Below are 23,138 nucleotides of genomic sequence, written 5' to 3'. Positions count from 1 at the left end.
AACAGCTTGCAAGGTCTTTAGCTTGGTCATCGGTGTTAAGAAAACAGTGATCTTTACTCAAAAAGGTGCAGAGCAGAGCCATATATGGCTGAACGACAAGGAACTCGAGACAGTGGACAAATTCTGTTACCTGGGGTAACATCAGCTCTACTACATCACTGGATTATGAGATCAACATCAGGATGGAGAAAACAGCAACAACTTTTGGACGGCTGACAAAACGAGCATAGGGAAAACAAAAGATTAACTATCAAAACAAAGATCAAGATTTATGAAGCATGTGTCCTCAGCCCACTCTTTAATGGATCTGAAACATGGACCTTGTACAGCAGACAAGAAAAGCGCCTCGACATTTTCCATCTCAGATGCTGCCGCAAGATCTTAGACATTTCATGGCGTGACGAGTTTACAAATGTTGAAGTGTTGGCACGGGCAAACCTCCAGAGCATAACAACTTTCCTGTGTTTAAAAAGATTTAGATGGCTGGGCCATGTCAAGAGAATTGACGACAACTGGACTCCGAAGCAACTTCTCTATGGAGAACTTGCTCAGGGAAAGAGACCAAGAGGAAGACCAAAATTGAGGTACAAAGGCACCTGCAAAAACAGGTTATCTAAGCTTGGAGTAGACGTTAGAATCTGGGAAGAAATAGCTGAGGACAGGAAAACACGGAGGACAAGGATAAAGGAAACAACTATAATGCTAGAGAGCAGCCTTAGAAACAACCAGAGAAGCTCCAACGACGAAAGGAAAACAGCGGAAATACAGAGCTTTGATCCACGTCACTGACATGCAAGCACTGCGACAGAATCTGCACTTCAAACACAGGAAGATTTAGCCCTGAAAGAAGCTGTATGAAGACAATCTTGAGACCATCTTAAACTAAATTGACTGTCTTCCTAGACGAAAAGATCCATACAATACACTATCTATTTTTGATACCTGCAGTGGATGATAGTATTCTCAGTTTGATTCTGTTGGGTTTAAATGTACTATCCAACTTAATGAGGGAAACTTAAGAGCCTATTTTGTTGCTCCACCTCTAAAACTTGTATATAGAAGAAGAAACATTTTTATGTAGTATTTTCAAAATATTAATTTAATTAAGAACAAACTTTTCAAACTTCTACTTTCGTTCAGAATCCGTTATGCCTTTTGTACAATCAGAACAAAGAGTATTCTTATAATGTATATCAAATTAATTTCTGTCCCTTTTTTTAATAACAGGAAATGTGGTCTTAACTCTTTTGAGACGGATCGTTCTGTCATTGCTGAAGTCAAAGAAGTCCAGGATGATTCCTTTACAAAGCACAATTTTAACTGCAATGAAAAGGTGAAGATAAGATCCGTTTTCCAGGGGGGAATGTGGTTTTGAAGAACTGTACTGGCCTTGCTTACCAATGCTTGCATTCAATTCTGTGTGGCATGTCAATGTTTCAAAGTTTTTTTCTGTTCTTTTTTGCCCCAGCTCTTTATTAGGAGTACCAAGTACATTGTCTTTGTATCAAAACACAATAGACTCATAGAGCTGTAAGCTATGTGATCTTTGAAACCTTCTCCTCTGTTGCTGAAAGTGGAAAAAGAGCGAAACCACCCTGGCCTTCTGCTCAGGCTAAATTCTGATTATTTTCCAGAAAACATTCTGGCCTGTATAAGAATACAATATATGTTATTCAAAAACGCTTATGGATTATGGAAAGTAAAGGGACATTTGCACTTACTTATCTGCTCTAGTACAGAAAGCTCTGAATTATTAGTAGCACTATGAGCAAACAAACCTGTAATCTTATTTTGGTATCAGTGATCATAATCAATGATTATAATGTTATAATATGCTTTGACTTTGATATTTCTGATCATGATATACACAGTGGCGGCTCATGGTTTGTGAAACTGACTGGCTATCATTCATATTGATCTCCTCCCGCCCCGTACCCTACCTCAACCTCCAACCTCCTTGGTCTTCTTCTCACGCCCCCCACCCTGCCGCCTTCCTACACACATACACTCAGAGACACATTTTACACCTCTATCTTTACTCCCCCCCTTCACAAAACAACACACACAAGCCCATGTAGAGCCCTTGAGAAGATGGTCCCCTTCCACTAAACATTCTTATGTACATAATGATAATGTTAACGAGCTGATTTATAGTAGTCTGTGGGAAACATAAAATCAAATTGATACTACACCACTAACACTGTCCCAAGCAGACCAAGTCTAGGCAGAAACTGAAACAATAGGCCTACAATACACTTAACACATACGCATTGAGTAAAGCAAGCACACAACTATTTCCAATCGCAATTCTATATCAAATATTAATTTTTAGAACACAGAATCGGGCTGGGGTGAGAACGGAAAGGGGAAAAAAAGAAGGGGGGAGGGGCGGTCGGGTCCAGACTGACAGCTAAGTGCAGTTCCGTTAACATTTTTGCTCTTAACAATGACTGGCAAAACCACCAATACGCGGGGGCCAGGTACGGTTGTAGCAGGAAGTAAGCGGTGAATAGAACACTATACTGACTGAACCACGGGTGTCTCAAAATTCAAATAGCGATAAAGATTTGAGGTTATCATGACAGTATATATTTATGAATGAATTGAAAGTGAGTAGAGACAGGTTTAATGACGAATACATTACTGATGAAATTATAAGACGAACTGTCTCGTCCTTTGTAAGCAACGGAAGAGCCAAATTGGCAAGAAAAGTGATCTTCATGCAGGCTCTGAGGGTAACTGCTCAATTCGCGGAGATGGGTGACGTTACAGTTGAGCGCGCGATACGAAGGCGCGCATCCTGACAGCACAGCTTGTCAACATTTTTCTGAGCCAACGAGATAAACTGAGATTTAGGAACGAGTTTTTGTAGTGCGACAACACATCGGCGAGCACTTATTGTCTCTTTGATCGTATTTTTATAGGGAAAGTGCTATTTTAAATTTGAAAAATATTAATTTGGATTTACTTGAAACTGAATAAGAACTTTTATCAGCAGCCAATCTCTTGTCCACTATAGCTGACTAAAACTCACGGCTCCGCCAGTCTTGTCCAGTTAACCAAACGCCCCTACAATGTATGAATTTGTGAATCATTACCTCCTCTCTCGTATTCCTTGTCATGCAAAAATAATTACCAGCAAAATTATTAAATCCCACCAATTTTTCTTATATAAATCTGGGTAGGAATTGAAAAGATACAGACATTTAGTAATGACCTGCTTAACATAGAAATAAATGGGATTGATCTGAAAGAAAAGCGTCTGGAATGTAGGAATATTTCTTTCACTTTATGAAATTAATTAAGTACCTTAATTGGTGCTTAAACTTTGTAATGAATCCAGTATATATCTTGAGAGATTCAAGTTGACCATTTGGGTGTCGATTGCGATTGACATAAAATGTTACGTTTGTCCCTTCTTTCTTTCTTTTTAATTGTTGGCAAAGGAGCAATTCTTGCTTCCTCGAGTGGAAAAGACTGACTGGGCTTCTCTTCAAGATGTCTGCAACATAGATCATGTCAGAAAAAATGTTCTGTCCTCTGACTTCTTGGAGATATTGGATGTTGGGTCAGTCAGTAAAGGTAAACAAAACAAAACAACACCGTTAGTATTGTTTTGTCAGTGTTATAGACATCAGCCTTTTACATATCAGATCTCAACAGTTTCTGTAGCTGATTGGAGTAATTGGTTCTTAACTCTTTAAACCCCTTCGGACGCTGGGAGCGTCCGGCGGTAATAACCTTGTTACCCATCGGACGCTGGGAGTGTCCGATACTACTGACAACTATTTCGTTTAATTTATTGCTAGTTTTTGCTTGTTTTTCAGAATTATTCCTGAAACAAGTTTCTTTTAGTAATGACTAAACCCTTGTTCCGCCATTTAGAAGTTGAGGGCAAGCTTTTGGGGTTATAATGAGACATAGTGCCCCAGGTTTAGGTGACTGTAGAAAACATTCCGGGAAATGGTGGAAAAAAACTCAGGGTTTAAAGAGTAAATGGACATTCCATTTCAAGATGGAAATATATAAATTCATGAACTGCTATTTGTCTAGTATAGATAAGGAGTGTAGTCTAAATTTCGGATGCATCGATCTACTTGTTGCCCACCAAGACATGAGACGGAATTACAAATATTTTCAGTTTTCCTCTGAAATTGCTATTGGTTAAAGGCAGTGTACCTAAGATACCCATGAGATCAGAATGACATCTTCAAACCATTAATAACTACACATTTCAGAGAAACTATCTTATCCTTGATAGGCTGTAATAAATATTGCTCCGTTAAATGAGTATGTGGATATTTCTATCGTCCGCTGTAAATGTTTTAACAGTAATGCTCCATTACACCTGTCTGGACACCATATGTTCCATCAGGTCAGTTATGGTCATCTAATGACACAACGAAATGCAACAAAATGCAGAGCCTCTAGAATGAAATTGAGGTCTTTTGATGAGAGAAGTTTTTCATTTTGTTGGCTTTAAAATTTGGAGCTCTATGCCTCAGGACGGACCCCAGAGAAGCGAAACATCCTAATACGTTTGAGCAATTCAGCTGTTTAAGTCGTAGTTGGAGTGTGTTAGCAGGTGCTGATGTATTTTGTCTTCACTGCTTTCTTTATGTGTATGTGATTACTGTATGGCTTAGAAAGTTCTTCCTGTATTGAACTGGTTATCTTGTGCATTTGAAAAGTTTTTTCTTGTGTGCGTGAGATCTCACTCTCAGTAATCATGTCATGATGACTTTCGTGTTAAAAACCATTTGCTGAGCAGTCAGCAGGGAGGAACATAGCCCAGATTTCATATGATTGTACAGATTTTGAATGTTTTATGGTCTATATGAAAATACCAAGGGAAGGGAAAGTGCTGTCAAATAATTGAAAATAAAGATGAGAAGTGTTGTTTGTTAGCATTTTTGGAACATAAACTGATGGTGAATTCTTCATAGAAACAATCTTTGTTTTATTTCAGATGACCTCTTGTTTATTACAGCCAACATTGTTGAACGTGAAAAGATTGAGCAAATGGATGATAGTCTCTCGCACTCAAGCTATTGTCCCCAGCTGTTGTCTCTCAAGGAGCTGAATGAAATTGGTAAAGAGAGAGTAGCTTGGAGGTTTGTGTGTCTCATAGTAAAAAAAAAACTATACCAATACCTTGAAGTTTTGGTCTGCAATGTCTCTTGACATTGTTGTCCATCTCACTATTCATGATCGTCACCGAATAGATTGTCTCATAGATACAGTATCTTTTCAAAGTTTATAATGTAGAAATGAAATTGACAGCATAACAGTCCCAAATAGGTCATTAACACTTTGTGGTCACTTGGTGCAATAATGTGGCGGTGAAAAATGATGCCTTAAGGCCACCTGCGCCGGGCCCGAGGATACCGGAACTAAAGCGCCGGGCCCAAGAAGTCTGTTGCAGTCACTCTCCTGGCTGGATGACCAGATGGGGTATTTTGTACTGCTGGCTGTGTGACAGCAAAGTTTTAAAGGTCTAATGTTTGGTCCAGTATTTAGAGTGAAAGAGGAGTGAAAGAAGATACGCATGCGTCAAAGTTATTTACATCACACATGCACCTCCACTCAGAGTGCTTTGGAAGGGTTTCAGCTCTCGCTGATGGTGTATATTAGGTCTACTCATAACCCCTTAGTCCTGTGAAGAAGGAAAGGAGGGGGAATAAAGTATTTTTGAAGATGGCTTAGAAGGAATTTTGAAGTTGAAACCATATGCCAAAGAGTTGTAGAGGTTGTATCACAGAAACATTATATGAATGGTTTAAAACAATTCTTAAACTTCCACATTATAAATTGTGAGAATCTCTATTTTTTTCAGTGGTAACAATTTTATGGTTCCTGCAACTGCATTCTAGCTTTTTGTATTTTACTTTGCTTTACCTAATTTAGACTTTGATGTCAATAATTTGTTTCAACAGGATGCGGCTCATCTTTCGAGAAAATAGACCAATCAAGCAGCTCTCCATTCATGAATTTGCAATATATTTCTATAGTAGATGATGAAAACCTGGAAAACTGCCTTGAAATGGCTTCAAAGCATTTGAAAGTGAAACCAGAAGAAGGGCTTGGATCTAAGTTGTGAGTATGATAAGTGTAATTTCCCCCTTGTATCTTTCTTAATTCTCCAATTCAGCTCAAATTTGCTCCCTTTGTCTTTACGTTACACCCTACTGCATGACCTTTGAACCTTTGAATTAGATGGGCACTTTGATCACAATTCTTTTAGTTGCTACAATGACTGGAATGTTTCTCTGTTGGTCGCTGTGTGGTCAGTTATGAAACAAGTTCCAATGAATTTGTTCTTTAAGGCAGGGGGGCGGCGCCAGAAAGTCCCGATTTGGCTCAAAACTATGGATTTTAAGTTGTAGGCATTTGTAGCTTCTTCAGAATCTCTTACAACTCTTTCATTGCATAAGAACCCCCTAAAGCCGTAATATATTCTTCCCATACCGGGCATGTTTGTCACCATCATTTCCTCATAAGGTCAATTTTTTATTTTTCTTTGTCGCCCGTTTTCTCGCAAGGTGTTTTAAAAAAATATTTTTTAAAGTAACTCCCCCATTTTTCATCCAATGTTCAAGAAATTTTCACAGAATGAAGAAAAGACGTAGGCTCTAATACTAAAAATTTGTGTAATGAGTTTTTGATATACAGAATAGTTTTTTGTTGGTGATGTTTGGAGTGTTGCCTTTCACGGATTTTTTTCAAGCATGAATACTTCCTCAGGAAAAAATTCATTAAAAAATTTCTAGTACGTTTAGGAAAAATTCATCACACGAATTTGTAGATCTATTGCTTGCCAAGATGCATGCAATAAAAATTATTTGTTTCCACGAAAAATAAATGTGGTTTTAATTACGCAAGACATGTCAACAAAATCCAATGTGGTCGCCCTCTTCATGGAAACGAAATTTTTTTCTCAAATTTGATAGCACATTTTAAGACTCCGTACTCTCCTCATTATATGTGTGAACTTTGGTAACATTTGATCCACTAATTAGCGAGATAGCTTTCAGCTTCCGCCCCCCCTCCCACACACCCACAGCCCCCCATGCATAAATACACTTTGTGGTTGATTTTTAAGAAAATGTTTAACTAAAAGTTTGCTTTTTCACTCAACTTTGGTTGACATTTTGCAAACTTGATATTTCTCGAAATATGAGTTGATTTTCTTTATATTGACAAAATTGAGGTCCCTTTCTGTATATTACATTTGTTCAGTTTTGTTGAAATTAGGGCAAACTTGACTGAGTAAGCAGTCCTTTTAGTTTTAACACCCTGTATAAACACCCTTTTTTGTGAGTGTATCCTTTATTGCTTCAATCCATGAAACATTTTATTCCCAATACTGGGATGAAAGAGAGCTCATTGGTCATAATCAAATCTGTGTGCTGATTTCTCACCGGTAAAGGGGAAAACAGGGAGAGGAAGGGAGCTTATTCTAGCTACCTCTTGATATTCTTATGCAGTAGTATTGATGGTTGGATAGTGAAGTAGAATCTCCCCCAAGGGTGCAATTCACACTTTCTGTAACTCGCCCCCTGAAACTGAATTAAAAGTGAATAAGTTTGGGGGGAATTGAGCATTCACTGACTAGTCCTGTTTTATGATAGACCTACATTCAAACAAAAATCAACGGAGGAAACATGCCTATAACTATAGCTGCTATGAGAATCATGCCTGCAACGCATACCTTGTGCAAAGGTCACATCTTGAGGCGCAGCGTGGCGTTCATGAGTTACCCTTAATTTCTATTATTCTGGTGTGTGTTCATACATTTTTTCCCCTGGGATCTTACCTTATGGTATAAATGAAAAAGTTACAAATAAATTCCATCTGAATCAAACAATATATTTTCAGGTGTCTTCTGAAAGATGAACAAATTTATAACTATGAACAGTTGATGCAAAGTGGAGAAAAACAATTTGATTCAGCCCAGTTGCCAGGTTTGTATGCATAAAGTATATTACTGATAGTTTTGCCGGCAAAGTGACCTAGTCCAGGAAAAGTTATTTCTCAGGGGAAATGAAAATAGAGAAAAAGATGGTTGGTTTTGTCATTTTGCTCCATTTTCTTTTATTTCGTTTGTTAGCGTACACATCCTCTCATTTCATTAACCTACCTTGAGTACAAAATGGCAACCTTTGAAATGGCCTTCACTTAAAGTAGTGTCAAAGATCGTACATTACAAGATAGTTCACTCAGCCAAAAAGTGTCCGCGGTAGTCCGCGCATTGGTTCAGACGGCGCTGCAGTCTTTTTTTTTGGAAGCTCTCTTTCATTTTTCCTGAAGAAGAATAGGAATAGCCCAGTTCGTAAGTTTCACTTTTATTGTTTTTCACACAAGTAGGATAACTTTGATCACAAAGTCCGCACTTTTTCGAAGAGGGCGCCACATAATTTTGAGGACACTTTTTTAATTGGTTCAAAGAGAGGAGAGAACTATCTTGTAATACACAATCTTTGGTAGTGTGCTGTTAAAAGTAAGAAAAATCATACGCGCATTTGCAAATGTTGCAGAACCATATTTTCTATAATGTGAATTTCTATAAATTGTATAGATAATCTCAGACATGAGTATATTGTTCTCAACATCTTCTTTGTCTTACTTACTTACTACTAATACTACCCATTACGCCATCTGGAGTTTAGGGCAGCAACAAAGGATCTCCAGCTTTGTCTGTTTGGGCCATCTTGGTCAGCGTTCCCCACGAATGATTCCAGGACTTCATTTCAGACTCTACTGTGCGTCTCCAGGTCGCTTTGGGTCTGCCCCTTTTGCAACGTCCTTCGGGTGTCCAGTGGAGGGCAGTCTTCACAATAGAGTCTGGTTCTCTTCTCAGAACATGCCCAATCCATCTCCATCTGCTCCTTTTTATTATGGTGGTCATGTCCTCTTGCCTACATTTTCGTAACAGATCTGCGTTGGAAATCTTTTCGGGCCAGATGATTCTGAGGATTTGGCGTAAGCTGGTTGTATGAAAGGAAGATAGCTTGGCATGGTCATGATTAGTCATCCTCCAGCATTCAGCTCTATATTGGAGTGTGGATAGTACACAGCTGTTATACAGCTTTAACTTGGTTTGTATACTAAACTGTCCTGACTTCCAGATGTTGATCATGCTTCTGTGTACAGATCTTGCCTTGCCGAGTCTGTTCATGATGTCTTCCTTTGTGCCATCGTCAGTTTTGATTATGCTGCCAAGGTAGGTAAGTGTGTCTGTTATAGGCAGGTCTGTGTTGTTCCCTCTAATCAGCGTCGGGGATCCTACATTCAGTTTCATCACTTCTGTCTTCTTCTGGCTTATTCTTAACCCAATCTGGCGTCCGTATTTGTGGAGTCGGTTTGTTCAGCATGTGCTGGTTGGTATGGGAGCGTAGTGCAAGGTCGTCGGCAAAGTCAAAATCCTCGAGGGTGGAGAAGAGGGTCCACCTTATGCCTCTTGATGTATCCTCTGTTGTTTTCCTCATGGCCCAGTCAATGGCCAGGTTGAACAGAATTGCTGACATGTTGCATCCTTGTCTAACTCCTGTCTTTACCTCAAAAGCAGTGGTACTGTTCCCAACAACGCTCTTGAAGTCTGGCAAGGGATTCCATAAGGCTGCAACCATATTAACGCCCGACACCGACGGTCAGACCAGACCGTCTTCGGGCACAAAAGAATGCGCACCGGCTTTTTAGTCCATATCTGGAGATTTTCTTGATTTCAAGCTCTCAACAGGTTTTACAATCTCGTGTTTCTGTGGCGGGTCTTCTTTGTCATGTGATCTGAAAACTGGATTTTAAGCAACTATGAATCATTACAAATGACCATTTTAGATGATATATTAAATCATGCTAATCAACAGAAACCACAAGCAAAAAAGTAATCAGTGCAAGAAAAGTCAAAGTGGAAAAAACAATGTAATTAAAACACTATACTATTTAGAGCGAGTGTGCGGTGGCGGAGCGGTTAGTGCGCTCGTCTCCGAAGTGGAAAGTCCGGGTTTGAGCCTCGGTTCGGACATGGATTTTTTTTGCCCCCTCCTGCCCACCCAGCATTCATGGGTATCTGGCTTCGAGTTGGGCAAGTAAAAGTGGCGTGGAAAGGAACTGGCCACCCCATCACAATATGCCGAAGGCCCAGGAAGTTGTCTCATTAACAAGGCAATCCCCAATGTCTGGATCCCGCGACACCCAAAAGGGTATAAGCGGCGGATAAAAGTAAAGAAAAGTAAGACTATTTAGAACAATCTAATTACTCTGTGTACTATGCTCATTTTGAGTACTGCACCCACGTAACAAACACTTGATTACCTATTCTTGTATCACTTTGTCTGTCTTTACTGAATGCCGGATCTCAGTCACTTGTGGGTGTTTGACCATACATGAAGTGAATCATGTTTGTTATATTGTTGGACTCGTAGATTTCGCTCACGTCTATTACTACAACAACGCACTCCACTGTGGTCTAATTGATACAATGCAGAAAAACAGATAATTTCCAAACCACTGAAAATTGAAATACGGAGAACACTAATATATGGCTAGTATCGCTTTACGGCAATGAAGCATAAACTCTATGAAAAAACAGAAGAGAAGAAGATCTGAAGCACCAAATGTGGTATTACAAGAAGCCAAGCAAAGCTAGCTGTGCACATAAGAGAACAATACAAGCAAAAATGCACCGTACTTAGTTTTGTTATCTTTAGATTTGTTATTTACCATCTAACCACACTGTATCTACTATACAATGGGGAACGGTTATATTGAATTGATGAGTATATATTTAACCTTCTATTGATATGTGTCAAAATACTGTGGAATCAGGCGATGTCCGATTTTAGGCCATATGGAGTGATTGCTATCATCTTAAAGCTAATACATTTGAAGGGCATAAGGGAAAAACCAGCGATGTCAGGTTTTTGCAATTCCGAGATTATTGAAAAACAGACTTTAAAGGCTTATAACTCTTTTTCTGTTACAATGATTTCTCCGCTGTTTAAATTGACTTCAAGTACGACCATTTGTGTTGACAATGAGAAATTTTCACTGTCCTCGTATTATAGGTATATTACGGTGAGAGCAAAATTGAAAAATTATGTAGCAAACTGACAACGCTGGTTTTTTCCTTGTAAGCTGTTGGCAAGTCTCCATCTTCTAGGAAGTCAATTAATTGTGAACTTCTTTACTTATTTGGGAACACAAACAAAACTAAAGGATTCAAACTAGAAAATTGCACCCCATTTTGTAATATTTACTATGCTTATTTTCATTTTGTTTAATATTCATTTTTGGATGAAGACTCTGAGTCATCAGACTCTTGTGTGGCACTTGGTCCTCCAGCATAGAGCAATTCGAAGAAAAGCTATTGGGCCAGAACTCCTTTAAGACCTTCATGTCTACATATTTGGCAGCCTTGATGGCCAGTGGGCTCTTATAGAGGGGTTTCAGGGGCTGGGGTCTTGCAGCGCGCTTCTTTTCCACCGGTTTCATTATGATTGCCGTGTGAAACGGACCATTCTTGCTCTCTCTATACTGCATTAGTTGTGGATGGGCCTGTGAGATGCAGATTTCAAGCAGAGGTCGAGTGGGTATATGGCAGGAGGGGCAGTACGATTTAAGGTTTTCTGACACTTTCTGGAATAATGCATGTGTTATCCTCAGCAGAGAGGGTTTAAGAAGGGCTGTTTTGAATTGCTCCACCCAACAGGGACCTTCTCATTCACCCCTGCAATGTCTCTGTCGCATTCCATGTACCTGTGGCCTCTCACTGGAAACGAGTTTTTCACTTTTTTGTTTATACCTTTAATGGTAGACAACAACATGATATCGATAGAGAAACCAGATCACCGTCCATTTCTTGTTCTTGGCTGCGCACAAGTCACATCAGCTGGCAGAATGTGTAGAAAGTAATGTAGTAGCAAGCTGGCGACATTGTCTCCACACTTTTTGCTGATTGTCGTGTACCAGTACAGGTGTACTGTTTCATCACTTAGTAGATTTTAAAGAACAAGAAAGATAGCTGCCACAATTGTACAAATTGTCTACTGAGAGGTTTGGGCAGCCCAAGTTCTTCGAAAAATCAAAGATTAGCGTAACATGGGTGCTCGATGAATGATTTTCCCGTTTAGCAGCGCATATAAGATTAGTGCGGGGGTTCGAGCCTCAGCTGGGTTCGACGTTGTGTCCTTGGCGTGGGAATTGCACTTTACGTGAATTTCCAATTTGGCTCGGTCCTTTCGGGGATGGACGTTAAACTCAGAGAACGGGCCTCTTAAAGAACCTAATACTACTGTTAGTGTTGACAGGGACGTTAAACCTATACCACTTCACCATTTTTTTCACTGAAATAGGGTCACTGACTAGTCACAAGGGACGCAACAAAGAAAAGTATTCTTGACATCCCTGGTTCTTCCATTGTGGGCTATTAAAAAAAAATTCTCACAGAGACTGGCAGAGCTGGTTTTTCCGTATGTTACTTAGATGTACATGTACTAAAGCAGACCCAACCATTCATCATGCTGGGACAATAACCCAGAAAATGAAAAAAACTGACATGGCTGGTTTTACCCTTGTGCCCTTCATTTGTCTTGCTTTGTACAAACCCCAACCCATCTATCTTAAATAGAAGTTGAAATATTTGCGATTGAAGGTGGTAGGTGTGCCCGGTGTCAGACATAAAATTAAAAAATTACTGAGAAAATGGCCAACAAACTTTGGTGACTTCCAAAGAGTAAGTGTCATTGAAAACTGCAAATTTACATTTAATGTAGCCTACCTTTGATCAATATACGAGGGGGGGAGTCAAAAAGTAGTGCAAGTTGTTTGTTATTTTGCACAATTTTCCATCAAATTTAATTTGATTCAGCCCACAAGTACTTGCTCATATACTTTTGAACTTAAATTGTTAAAATTTTAATTTCTTTAATTTTGGCCCGAATCAAAATGGCTACCCTCTTGGAGGTCTGTCAGAGGTAAAGAGCTGTGATTGAATTTCTTGTTTTAGAAGGAGAATCCGCCGTTAACACCCAAAAGAGATTTCAAAATGTTTACAAGGACCTAGCTCTAGATTTTGGAACTGTATGTAGATGGGTCAGACGTTTGAGCAGACGTTTGAGCAGACGTTTGAGCAATGAACCGGAAGAAGAGGAAGAGGAGTCCATTTTAGACAAGCATCATCCCGAGGAGTCAGTCAGAAAAATCATGGCAATTGTGTTTTAGGACGTTCATAGCGTGCTGCTAACATATTATAATAATTTTTTTTATAACCACGAGTAGCTTCTGTCATTTCTGAACCCTACATTGAAACGAGAATTCACCGAGTCAGACTAAATTTGTCCATGGAAAAAGTGGGTTTTTTCACCATGACAATGCCCCCCTGTATTCGAGTACCAGAACAAGGGAAACAATCACCCTGTTTATGTGGAAAACACTGCCACACCCGACTGATTCTCCTGGTTTGGCTCCTTTAGACTTCCACTTTTTCGGTCCATCAGAAGAACCATTGAGAGGGTAACACTATGGAAACGATGGAGAAATCAAGACTGCTATACCCCTACGACCAACCGTAGTAAAAGATGGACAGTGGCTATTGAACGAAATGGAGACTATGTTGAGAAATAGAACACTGATCCTCAGATGCTCCTCTTTAATTTGAGGTATAATAGTTGCAAATGTGTTCTTTTTTCTTTAAGTTATAAACGAACTTGCGTTACTTTTTGACTTACCCTCGTATTTTAGTAAAATCCACAATGAAATGTGTTTTAAAATGGACATAAAAGGTATTGAGACTAAGAAAATTTGAAAAGAATTGCCCAACGGCCAGAAAATCCTGGTTTCTTTGATTTCATTATTTTGATGAGCACTATTTCTCCACGATGCATCACATATCATTTATTCTTTGTGAGTTACATAGTAACAATAATATATTGTACATAGAGTGAAAGCAACATTATACTTCTCACTCAATACAGAGAGTAAGTAGCGTTTTAATGTTCTTTGATATATTGCCGTTGAAAACTTAATAGTGATGTATATTTCTATCTTTGCTTTTTCAATTGTCTTTCAGAGCCATCCCTAGTATCATCAAAACTTGAAAGCAGGTGTTCTACCGTGAATGAGTTGTTAGATACTTTAAAACTACAGCCACTGGAGAGGACAAATGAGACCTCAGACTACAATTGCCATCATAAAGAATATTCAACCCTTTCAGTGGGAAAATTTGTTTCAGATGTGACCCTGCCCAGGTCTTATGACTCAGACATATTTAGTGAGATTTTTTCATCAAAGTCAGGTCAGTAATGTTAATTATCAAATAGAAATATCATTTTGAGAAACAATGGTTGTCTGTTTTCTTCTCCTCTGTAATATGTGTCTCTTCTCTTTTGATTTACTGGTACTATTCTTTATGTCTCATGAAAAAAAGATAGAAAAGTCTTGGTTTTTATGCTTTAACTTCTTTTACTCTTGCTATTCTGATGTTATTGCATTCCTTTTTATGGCATTAGATATTTTGAGAGATAGAGTTTTTGTTCAATGTAGATTGCCTTTGCTAAGTGAGTTGAGAATAGTTTTTTTTTGTTCCGAGGTTTTCTCAGCAATACCTGTGAAAATAGTCTATTGATTGACAAGCTGTGTCAATTTATTTTTAGCTTTTTGTTTAGTACATTCTTGAGTAAACTTTTGTGAAGCAATGGTTGGAAAAAACAACCAAACGAGCTCAGAGAATTATTTATTATCAGTGGATCCTAATTTGAGAATATTTGTGTTGAGTATAGATGTCCAGTTTCAAGAAGATCATCATGAGAAACAAGAAGTCAACATTACTAAAGCAGACAGTGTGGATAGTACATTGGAAACCAGTTTCTGGAACAAGAGCAGAGAGGAAGGTATAACCCACCCTAGTTAACCAGTGGTTGGTAGCTCATGTATCAAAAAAAGAAAATTATGATGGTGAAAATTTTTCTGCTTCACAAGCAGTGAGAGGAATAAGGGATCCCATTAAAGTTTAACACGTTGGTTAACAGTTTTGACAGAAGCACCAGCCTTGTACAGAGTGTTTAATGCTATATATACTCTGCCACATTTTTAAGTATACACATTTTGCAGCTCAATAAAACAAAATCTATGCTACCAATTACTTTAAAATTTATGCACTGATTACGTGATATACCTGTCGCTGGTGAGCTGATTTCAGATTTCTGAACGCGTGAGTGGTTTTGAAACTGCATGCGTGTTACATGTTTCGTGTTTTTTGAAAATTAACCATGATACGGCAATGATTTGTTCAAACAAGAAGCCCACATCAAAGCTTTGCCATTTTTGTAACAATTCGCCAGTGAGAAAACTTGTCTTGCCTACGTTTCATGATGTTACGCAGTACGAGAAAATGTGCGAAATCAGCTCGTTGGAATGATCCGCGGGGGGGATCCTGAGAAAACACCAAAATCAGGCAAGGATCGACACGTCAACGTGGGAGAAGAAAAACTACTCCAAGAGAGGATCTTTTTATACGCCTGTCGCATCTACGGAATCGTTTCAAAACTGCAAGAAGAACCAGGGATAAGTTGAACAACATGCGACTACACCAGCCTCAGATACTTCTTCAACTTGAGAGAGCGTCGCATATAGAGTGGAATAACATCCCTCAGCAGGCAATGCAGCGATTGATTGATTCAAGGCGACGACGATGTCAGGCCGTCATCAACGCTACTGATCGTGTTACTTTTGTAGACCACCCCCACACTCTTGTAATTCATGAATAAATCTGTTATGCTAACATTCCGCACTGTTGTTGCTTTTTTTCCGTTTTTAAAATTGATTGAATTCGTATTCCTGAAATTTTAAAGAATATCGACTTGTTGTGAAACTAGCTATTTTCATTTTAACACAGTGTATACTTAAAAATGTGACATAGTATATATATATAAAAAAAACACATTTGCTCTTTCTCTTGATTTTGAATGAATGTAACAAAGATGTTAATATTGTTTGGAATTCGTCATGTTCTTTGAATTAATGTCTTGTATCTATTCCTCTTCCCAATTTGCTGGTAAAAGTTTGCTATTGGCAACGTGTATTTAATTTTTACTATTTGTCCTAAGAATATCAAGCATCATTTCTGTCCAGAAAAGAAATTTCACTTTGTGATAGCAGTGGCCATTCATTTAAAGTAGAGAAAGAGTAATGATGACTATAGATGTGAATGATAACTAGATTGCATTTGTACAGCACTTTTTCCTACTAAAAAGTAGGTTATGTACCTTTTACACTTTATTATTACCCTGACAGATTTTGTAACAGTCAAGAACTTTCTCATCTTCCTGGGAAGCAGGCTGTCATTTTGCATGTTCTCAGACTCCAACGTATACTGACAAAACCTTTCACTGCTTTTAGATGGATACCCATTCTCACCTGGTTAAAGTCAGAGAAATTTGTGTAAAGTGCCCTTCCCAGGGTCACAACACTGAGATTTAAGCTTCTGACCTCTTGGTTGTGAGTCTGGCAGCCTAACCACTAAACTACCAACTCCGCTCTTGTCTTATGGGAGAGACTGGGTACTTTTTATTGCTTTATTTGAACATTTTGAACACCTCATTGACACAATGAATTAAATCTTTTTGAAGATTGGCTGATTTGACCTTACCTACTTGGGATCAACAGTCAACAGGAGCCATGTGGAGATACATCCAAGCAGAAAGCCATTCTTGATTAAATATTTTCCCTGCATAGGAATCAAACTAGCCCTTTGCAAAGAATGTAACAGTACTTCACAGATGATAGTTTGGACCATTTGACCTCGGAGTGGTACATTGTTGACATATGAAAATAGCCCACAATATTTTGAAGCCGAAACACTTGCTTGGGTCATCGGTGATAAGTCAGATCACCTGAAAAGCCTTTTTATGATAAGGGGGAGAGGAGAAAATAGAACTTCGTGACTAAAAGAAATCTGAATGTGATCTACTTTTAATATCTACTCTGTTATCTTTCTTTCTTCATATTATGCTTATTTCATCTTCAGTTGGACAAAATTGTGAGATGGCTGCTGATGACTTCACAATGGATATGGCTCCATTAGATTCTTTTATGCACGTTCTGTCCAAGAATTCTTCCCCAAAGAAAGGTACTATGACATAGCAATTTAACCAAATTGAAGTGTGAAGTTGCTATTATCATTGATATTGAAGAAATGTTCACCACTTTTATTTGCTTCAATGTCACTGTCTGGACTTGAATGTAATTGTTTTTGTTTTGTTTTTTAAGATGTATGCAAACTGAATAAACAAGTAATATGTTCAGCATGCTTCGCTTGATACAGGAAAACTAAACCATCAAACACATACCTGCGGGGACTGTATATCAGTTCAGTTGTCTACACCTTTGTCACTTCTGTGTGACCACCATACATCTATGGTGACCACCCATATACAACATTGGATCGTCACCTTTTTCATCAAGCGCAAAATGAAACCAACACTTAGTTTTTTAGATCTAGCATCAAGCAAGGATTGGTGCAAGTTAGAAATTGAACGAGTATACGTCATAAATGTTTGTCTTGTAGTTATCCATTCGTTAAAAGCCATGCAAATTTAACAATATATTTTGTGATCCTTTTTAGCTGTTTCTTGATTAATAATTTTGATTAAGTACTTTTCATGGAACAATAATATTGCACGTTAAAATATTCACTCCTTGGAACTCAATCTTGAAAGGCAGGCTCAGATTTAGTTAGAGATACATTCTGAGCCAGGATGGAAAAGATATGAAAAACTTTGAGAATCTCATTTTCTTTTCTTTACCTAGCAAGACTACCATCATCATCAGATCAAAAGGTTTTACATCCCAGCCTTGAAATGGTATCAAGGGAGCAAAAAATAAGAAGCCCCCAAACAGAAATGTTCAAGTCAATTGAAGTTCCATTTGCAGGTAAGAAACACTTCTGAACGTCTTGGGATCATTGTGAATTGGCCATTAATTTGATAGAAGAATCTCACAAAGTTTATCTTTGAAGTAATTAAGATGAGTTGACTCATTTGATCTGAAATATTTTCTATTGGATGCATTATGTCTCTCTTTAAAAGCAGTTTTTTAAACTCATTTTTATTGACCACTCAAGTTTTTTTTTTAATTTTCTATTTCCTAAATGACACGTTTTCTCTTAGGAAAGATGCATTTCACAATGTACTAACTGGTATTCTGAATTTCTTCAAATTCTTCTACCCCTCGAAAAAATAGTATTAACAATTTGTGTCACGACGTGGTGGAATCAGGCTCACATCAATTTTTGGGCATGTACAGCTATTGGTATCATCTTAAAGCTTGTTCTCTTGTCTTTTTTTGGATGAAAAAAAATATTCATTTATCTTGAATATAAGTCGTGATACTTGCGAATGAAGGAGGTGGTGGTCACCCGGTTTCAGAGGTAAATTAGTGAGAAAATGACCACCAAAAATTAGTTATTTCCTTAGCTTAAGGGCCTGTTGTAAATAAACATTAAAATTTTTTGTGCTTTTAATCAATGATTTTCAGTAAAATCCACTCAGAAATGAGTTCTTTAATGGGCATGCAAGGTGTTGAGCTAAAAAATAAAAATTCGATAAAAATTCACAAACTAGCAGAAAAATGCCAGTTTCTTCACTTTGATTATTTTGACAAGAGCCTGATTCCACCACGCTGCCTCACATTTGTTAAAAATCTATCACTAGATTTCTAATTGAATGATAATGCGCTATCATATATATCAAATCTTTTGAGACTGTGCTTTCCAACTCGCAGTTTAAGGTCATCAGCTGCCAATAAGATTTTTTTTTAACCATCTATGAACCTTAAAACAATAAGTGAAAGGGCATTGAATATCAACAAGGCCCCAAAACCTGGAATGCTTTGCCAAGTACTTTAAAAGAGATCAAATCCTTTGATCATTCAAGTGTCAGCTGAAGTTATTTCTGTTTTTAAATTGATAAGATGAATATTCGGAGAAATTTTGTTATGGTCAGAACACAACCTTTATGTTACTGTTGTATTGTTTTGTAAAGCGCCCAGAGCCTGTGTACTTTGATCAGGTTGAACGCTATATAAATGTCATTTATTATTATTCTTAATCCTGTCGGACCTAACCCCCTGAACCGAACTTCCCCCTATACCTGGCTTCCTGATCAAAAGTGTGCAGAAACGCATTTTGTTCATCATCGCCACTATCGTCCAAGTCCATGCTTTCATCACTACTACTACCACTGCTCTCGAAGTCATGATCAAGATCTCCTTCATAATCGGATTGGTCTTCAAGCACTTATTGTGTGGTAAACAGTTGAGACCTAACCCTCTTTTCTCTCGAAGTGCTTGGTTCATCAGCACGTCTCTTCATGACAATAAAAATCCAAAATTTAGAAGACAAACAACACTGCAGTCCAACCTCATGGAGTCTACCATTTGCCATGATCAGTTCTCGCACTAAATGCGGAGTTTAGAGCTGACTAGCTGGCTATTTTTAAATATGACATGATTTTATGACACGGCCTCCCAATTACCGGTAATCCGGCATAGTTGATGTTTTGAATATTCCCGGTTTTCACGGTCTGAGAGGTTTAATTAGGCTTCTATGGTCGAAGATTGTACACCTCAAGGTGGTTTACTCTTCTATTAAAAGTTTTAAATTTTTTTCTTAAAAAAGGCTGAAAATGACAGATCTGTCGTTGCTGGTTTTATACATTTATTAGGGAGTGATGTATCTTGTATGTATAGAGTAGAAGCAGAGATTATTCTGAAAGAACTGCTTTTTTAAATCAGCACTGACTGATGGTGACGTCTATAAAAGTGCATGTTGAGGGTCAAGAACATTATTCTTACAGAGGGAACCATTTTGAAGTGTGTTATCGTTGCTGTGCTGCAATGGACAATGCAAACCATCTTGTGGTGTCATCTTTGCTGTGCTGTAATGGTGAGGCTCTTTGCCTGTGGACAAATTTATGATTGGGAGTCTAATTTGTTTGCATATCACCATATTATTTCTGCTTTTAGCCACAGTCAAAGTAGGCTGTATTGTATTAAATGATATAAAATGTATTGATGAGTGTAAGGTACTCAGAACACTTAAAAGCTTTTAGAATCTAAGTTTCTTTTCAATATGTTTTTCAGGACATTTCGAACAACCAATGCAGTGTTTACTGGCATCTGTAGCTCCACATTTTGAAAGGGTAAAGGCCAGCTCTCTGATCAAGCCAGGAACCTCGCTCTTATCTGTGCCTTTGGGTATAACACGCTTCTTACTGAAAGGAATGCGACAGCAGTGTTCTAGTCAGCAAACAATAAGCAAAGAGGATAGTAAGTTGACCAGTGGTGTGGTTTATATTGATATTGTCTTGGCTCTGATACTTACACCCCCCCCCCCCGCTATCTACAGAAATTCTATGGTTGCATTTTATTCAGCACCTAAGGTATTTGATGTGTTGGGGGCATTTTTAATTGCTGTAATTATATCTCTCTTAATACGATTTTTGAAAAAGAGTATAGTGGCTTTTTGTGACAAGTCAGTTCGTATTATGCTTTTCTTCAATCCAACTTTGTAGCTGGTAGGTTTGAGGTTATAGAGGTAAGCTATTGCATAAACAAAACTTTAATTGCTATACACTTCCTCATTTTATATGACGTTTCTTAGAGGAAGGGGTGTTTAGAGAGAAAGTTTTCAAAATTAAACATTAATATCATTGTTTCCTTTTTTTCAGGAGATCTCTCCAAAAGCCTTTCAGTACTTCACGTTCACAGGGTTGCGGCAGAACTTCTTCTCAATGCATGTTTTGAAAGTGTGATAACTTATCTTTCTACTACTGCGGATTCAAGTTCTTTAAGCTTAGGAGGTACTGTTGCTTAATTATAATGATTTACAGATAATCAAACATTCTAAAATGATAGAGTAGGTTTTTTTCCTTTTCAAAGATTGATAGAAATAATAATTCAAGTCTTTAAACGACATTTTATAAGTATGCACAGTTCAGTTCAGCTCTCAAAAAGTAAACACAGTTTTCAAATAAAAATAAAAATGCTCTTTGAATGGAGGTTTTAGATCATCTCTCTGTCACATGATTGCACTCTCTCTCCCCCCCCCCCCCTCAAATGCCTTAATATAATACTAACATCAGTTAGAAGCTGTCCTGATGTGATGTGTTAGACTTTCCACTATCTTTGTCATGTGTTCTTGAACAAAAATATGAATTTGTTTTTAAATTTAATCTCCACAAAGGGGGCTCTCGTGGCCTAGAGGTTAAGGTGTTCGCCTGTCATTCAAAGGTCCCGTAAAGATCCCTTGGTTTTCTAAAATCAATAAGAGTAGGCTTTGGTCGCCAGCCGGGGAAAATTCAAAATTTCCTACCAACTAAAATGTTTGGTGTGTCCCTCACGCTCATATATGGCCTTATGCAGTTGCTAGCGCTGTAAAACACTTTCCAAAAAAAAGAAAAAAAATCTCCACAAGTTTGTAGATGTGAATAAGGCTGTCCTGAAAAGCAGATGAGAGGCTATAATGTTGACAAGATTCTTGACTTGGCTCTTTGTAGTCATCATAAATTGTGTTCTTGGGACATTCAACATATTTATTCATTATCTATCAATCTCTCCCCTTTCTTCCCTCATCCATCTCCTCTCCCTCTTCCTCCTCATCCTTATCATCATCATCAGCAACAGTAGCAGCAATATCACCTTCTTCAGTACATGTATCATCTTCACATTTTTCTCTGTCTTTTGATGGTGGTGCAGTATAAGCTTAATAAGTTATCTTTTCCCAGTTAACACATCTGGAATTGATTAGATAAGCACCCAAAGAAGTGATACGGGATTAAATATCAAATGGATTTTAAAACTTGATAATCACTTAAAAAATTATTTTGTGTAACTTAGCCTACTAATTAAGGTCTTTAGAGGTTCAGAACTGAAGTGAATTTTCAGAAAAAATATTTTGGGTAAAATGGAGAAGAAAGGACTCTTTATCTGCGAATGCTAGATCTAGCAGCTGTCATGTGATGTGTGTTGCAGATACTTTAGAAGATCTACGTCAACATCTGTTCCAATGGCAGTGTAAATTTCTGAGGGCCAGTATAAAGCACCCTAAACTTGCTGTGATGATTGACCAAGTGCACACGTTTGCTGCACAAAGCCCCGAGTCAAAGGTAATACAGGAGGTACAATACTGCCGTCAACTTGACAAAACAACTTTTTTTTCTTCACAGAAGTTTGGCAATTTAGAAATAGAGTGATTCACAGAAGTGTAGCCATTTAAAACTAGAGTGATCCTGAATTTGATTTCTAATTTATCAAAAAACTAGTCACAGTTTCACTTTGTTTTTTTCACACAAGTAAGGTAAGTAATCATGCTTTCAAAATTGCAAATAAAACATTTGGCGCCGAATTTTAAAAAAGGCACTTTGTCAGCTTACGACAGGATAGTAGAACTCCGTTGAACCTGCATAAACAACCATCTGTTCCCGATAATCACCTGAGCAGCCCCCCCCCCCTTGCTTTTTTTTCTATATTATAATGACATGGTCCAAGAGGACTACATGCCTAAGATGACGATTTTCCTCCTCCGCCGTGAGTGGTCATCTGGACAGGCTTGACTGTAATTGTATACTCAGTTGTTTCAATATTTCTCTACAGCTCAATGAGCTTGTCTCGAAGATGTGAAGATTTACTTGTATTATCTATAGCTTTAAGCTGTCGGAAAATATATGGATAGTTGTGTGTGTATGTTGTGTTCTATTAATTGGATCTTGCTTATGGACTCACCATTATACACTTGTGTTGTATGGAATTTATCAGAGTATAAGGTAGGTGCATTGTTGTTTTTCTTAAGAGTTTGTCACAGATTAATGAGGGATGAGGAATGAGAAAATAATTTTATATAAACATTGCGCAAATTTTAACTGGGAGGAAGAATTGAAAAAAACCTGTTGGTTGGGTTGGTGTTTTTATGAAGTTCTATTATTGATACTAAGATGTCCTTTTGAATGCTGTTCCAAAAGTTCCAGAAATTATTTTAGAGTCTGGTGGCTATCGTTATTTGAAATATCGTCAGTCGCCTGATGAAATCACGAATTCCACACGAAGCAAATTTTATAGGAGAGGCCAATTTAAAACTGAGTATGAAA

The 23,138-nt window shown here is 38.0% G+C and overlaps 1 protein-coding gene across 1 annotated transcript in view; it reads left to right on the top strand.

The window, feature by feature from the left end:
- Positions 1-23,138, top strand: part of LOC101855953 — a 48,181-nt gene that overhangs the window by 16,504 nt on the left and 8,539 nt on the right. Inside the window, exons 6-17 of the mRNA XM_005099862.3 lie at positions 1,228-1,333; positions 3,447-3,582; positions 4,970-5,092; positions 5,937-6,096; positions 7,879-7,964; positions 14,069-14,293; positions 14,778-14,888; positions 17,024-17,125; positions 17,806-17,928; positions 20,137-20,322; positions 20,724-20,855; positions 22,027-22,160. Coding sequence (XP_005099919.2) covers positions 1,228-1,333; positions 3,447-3,582; positions 4,970-5,092; positions 5,937-6,096; positions 7,879-7,964; positions 14,069-14,293; positions 14,778-14,888; positions 17,024-17,125; positions 17,806-17,928; positions 20,137-20,322; positions 20,724-20,855; positions 22,027-22,160 — 1,624 coding nt within the window. The remainder of the gene's footprint in view (positions 1-1,227; positions 1,334-3,446; positions 3,583-4,969; positions 5,093-5,936; positions 6,097-7,878; positions 7,965-14,068; positions 14,294-14,777; positions 14,889-17,023; positions 17,126-17,805; positions 17,929-20,136; positions 20,323-20,723; positions 20,856-22,026; positions 22,161-23,138) is intronic.

Source organism: Aplysia californica, unplaced genomic scaffold (genome assembly GCF_000002075.1).
Source record: "Aplysia californica isolate F4 #8 unplaced genomic scaffold, AplCal3.0 scaffold00228, whole genome shotgun sequence".
Taxonomy (NCBI): domain Eukaryota; kingdom Metazoa; phylum Mollusca; class Gastropoda; order Aplysiida; family Aplysiidae; genus Aplysia; species Aplysia californica.
Note: the sequence above shows the minus strand (reverse complement) of the source record. Positions and strands in the feature narration are given on the sequence as shown.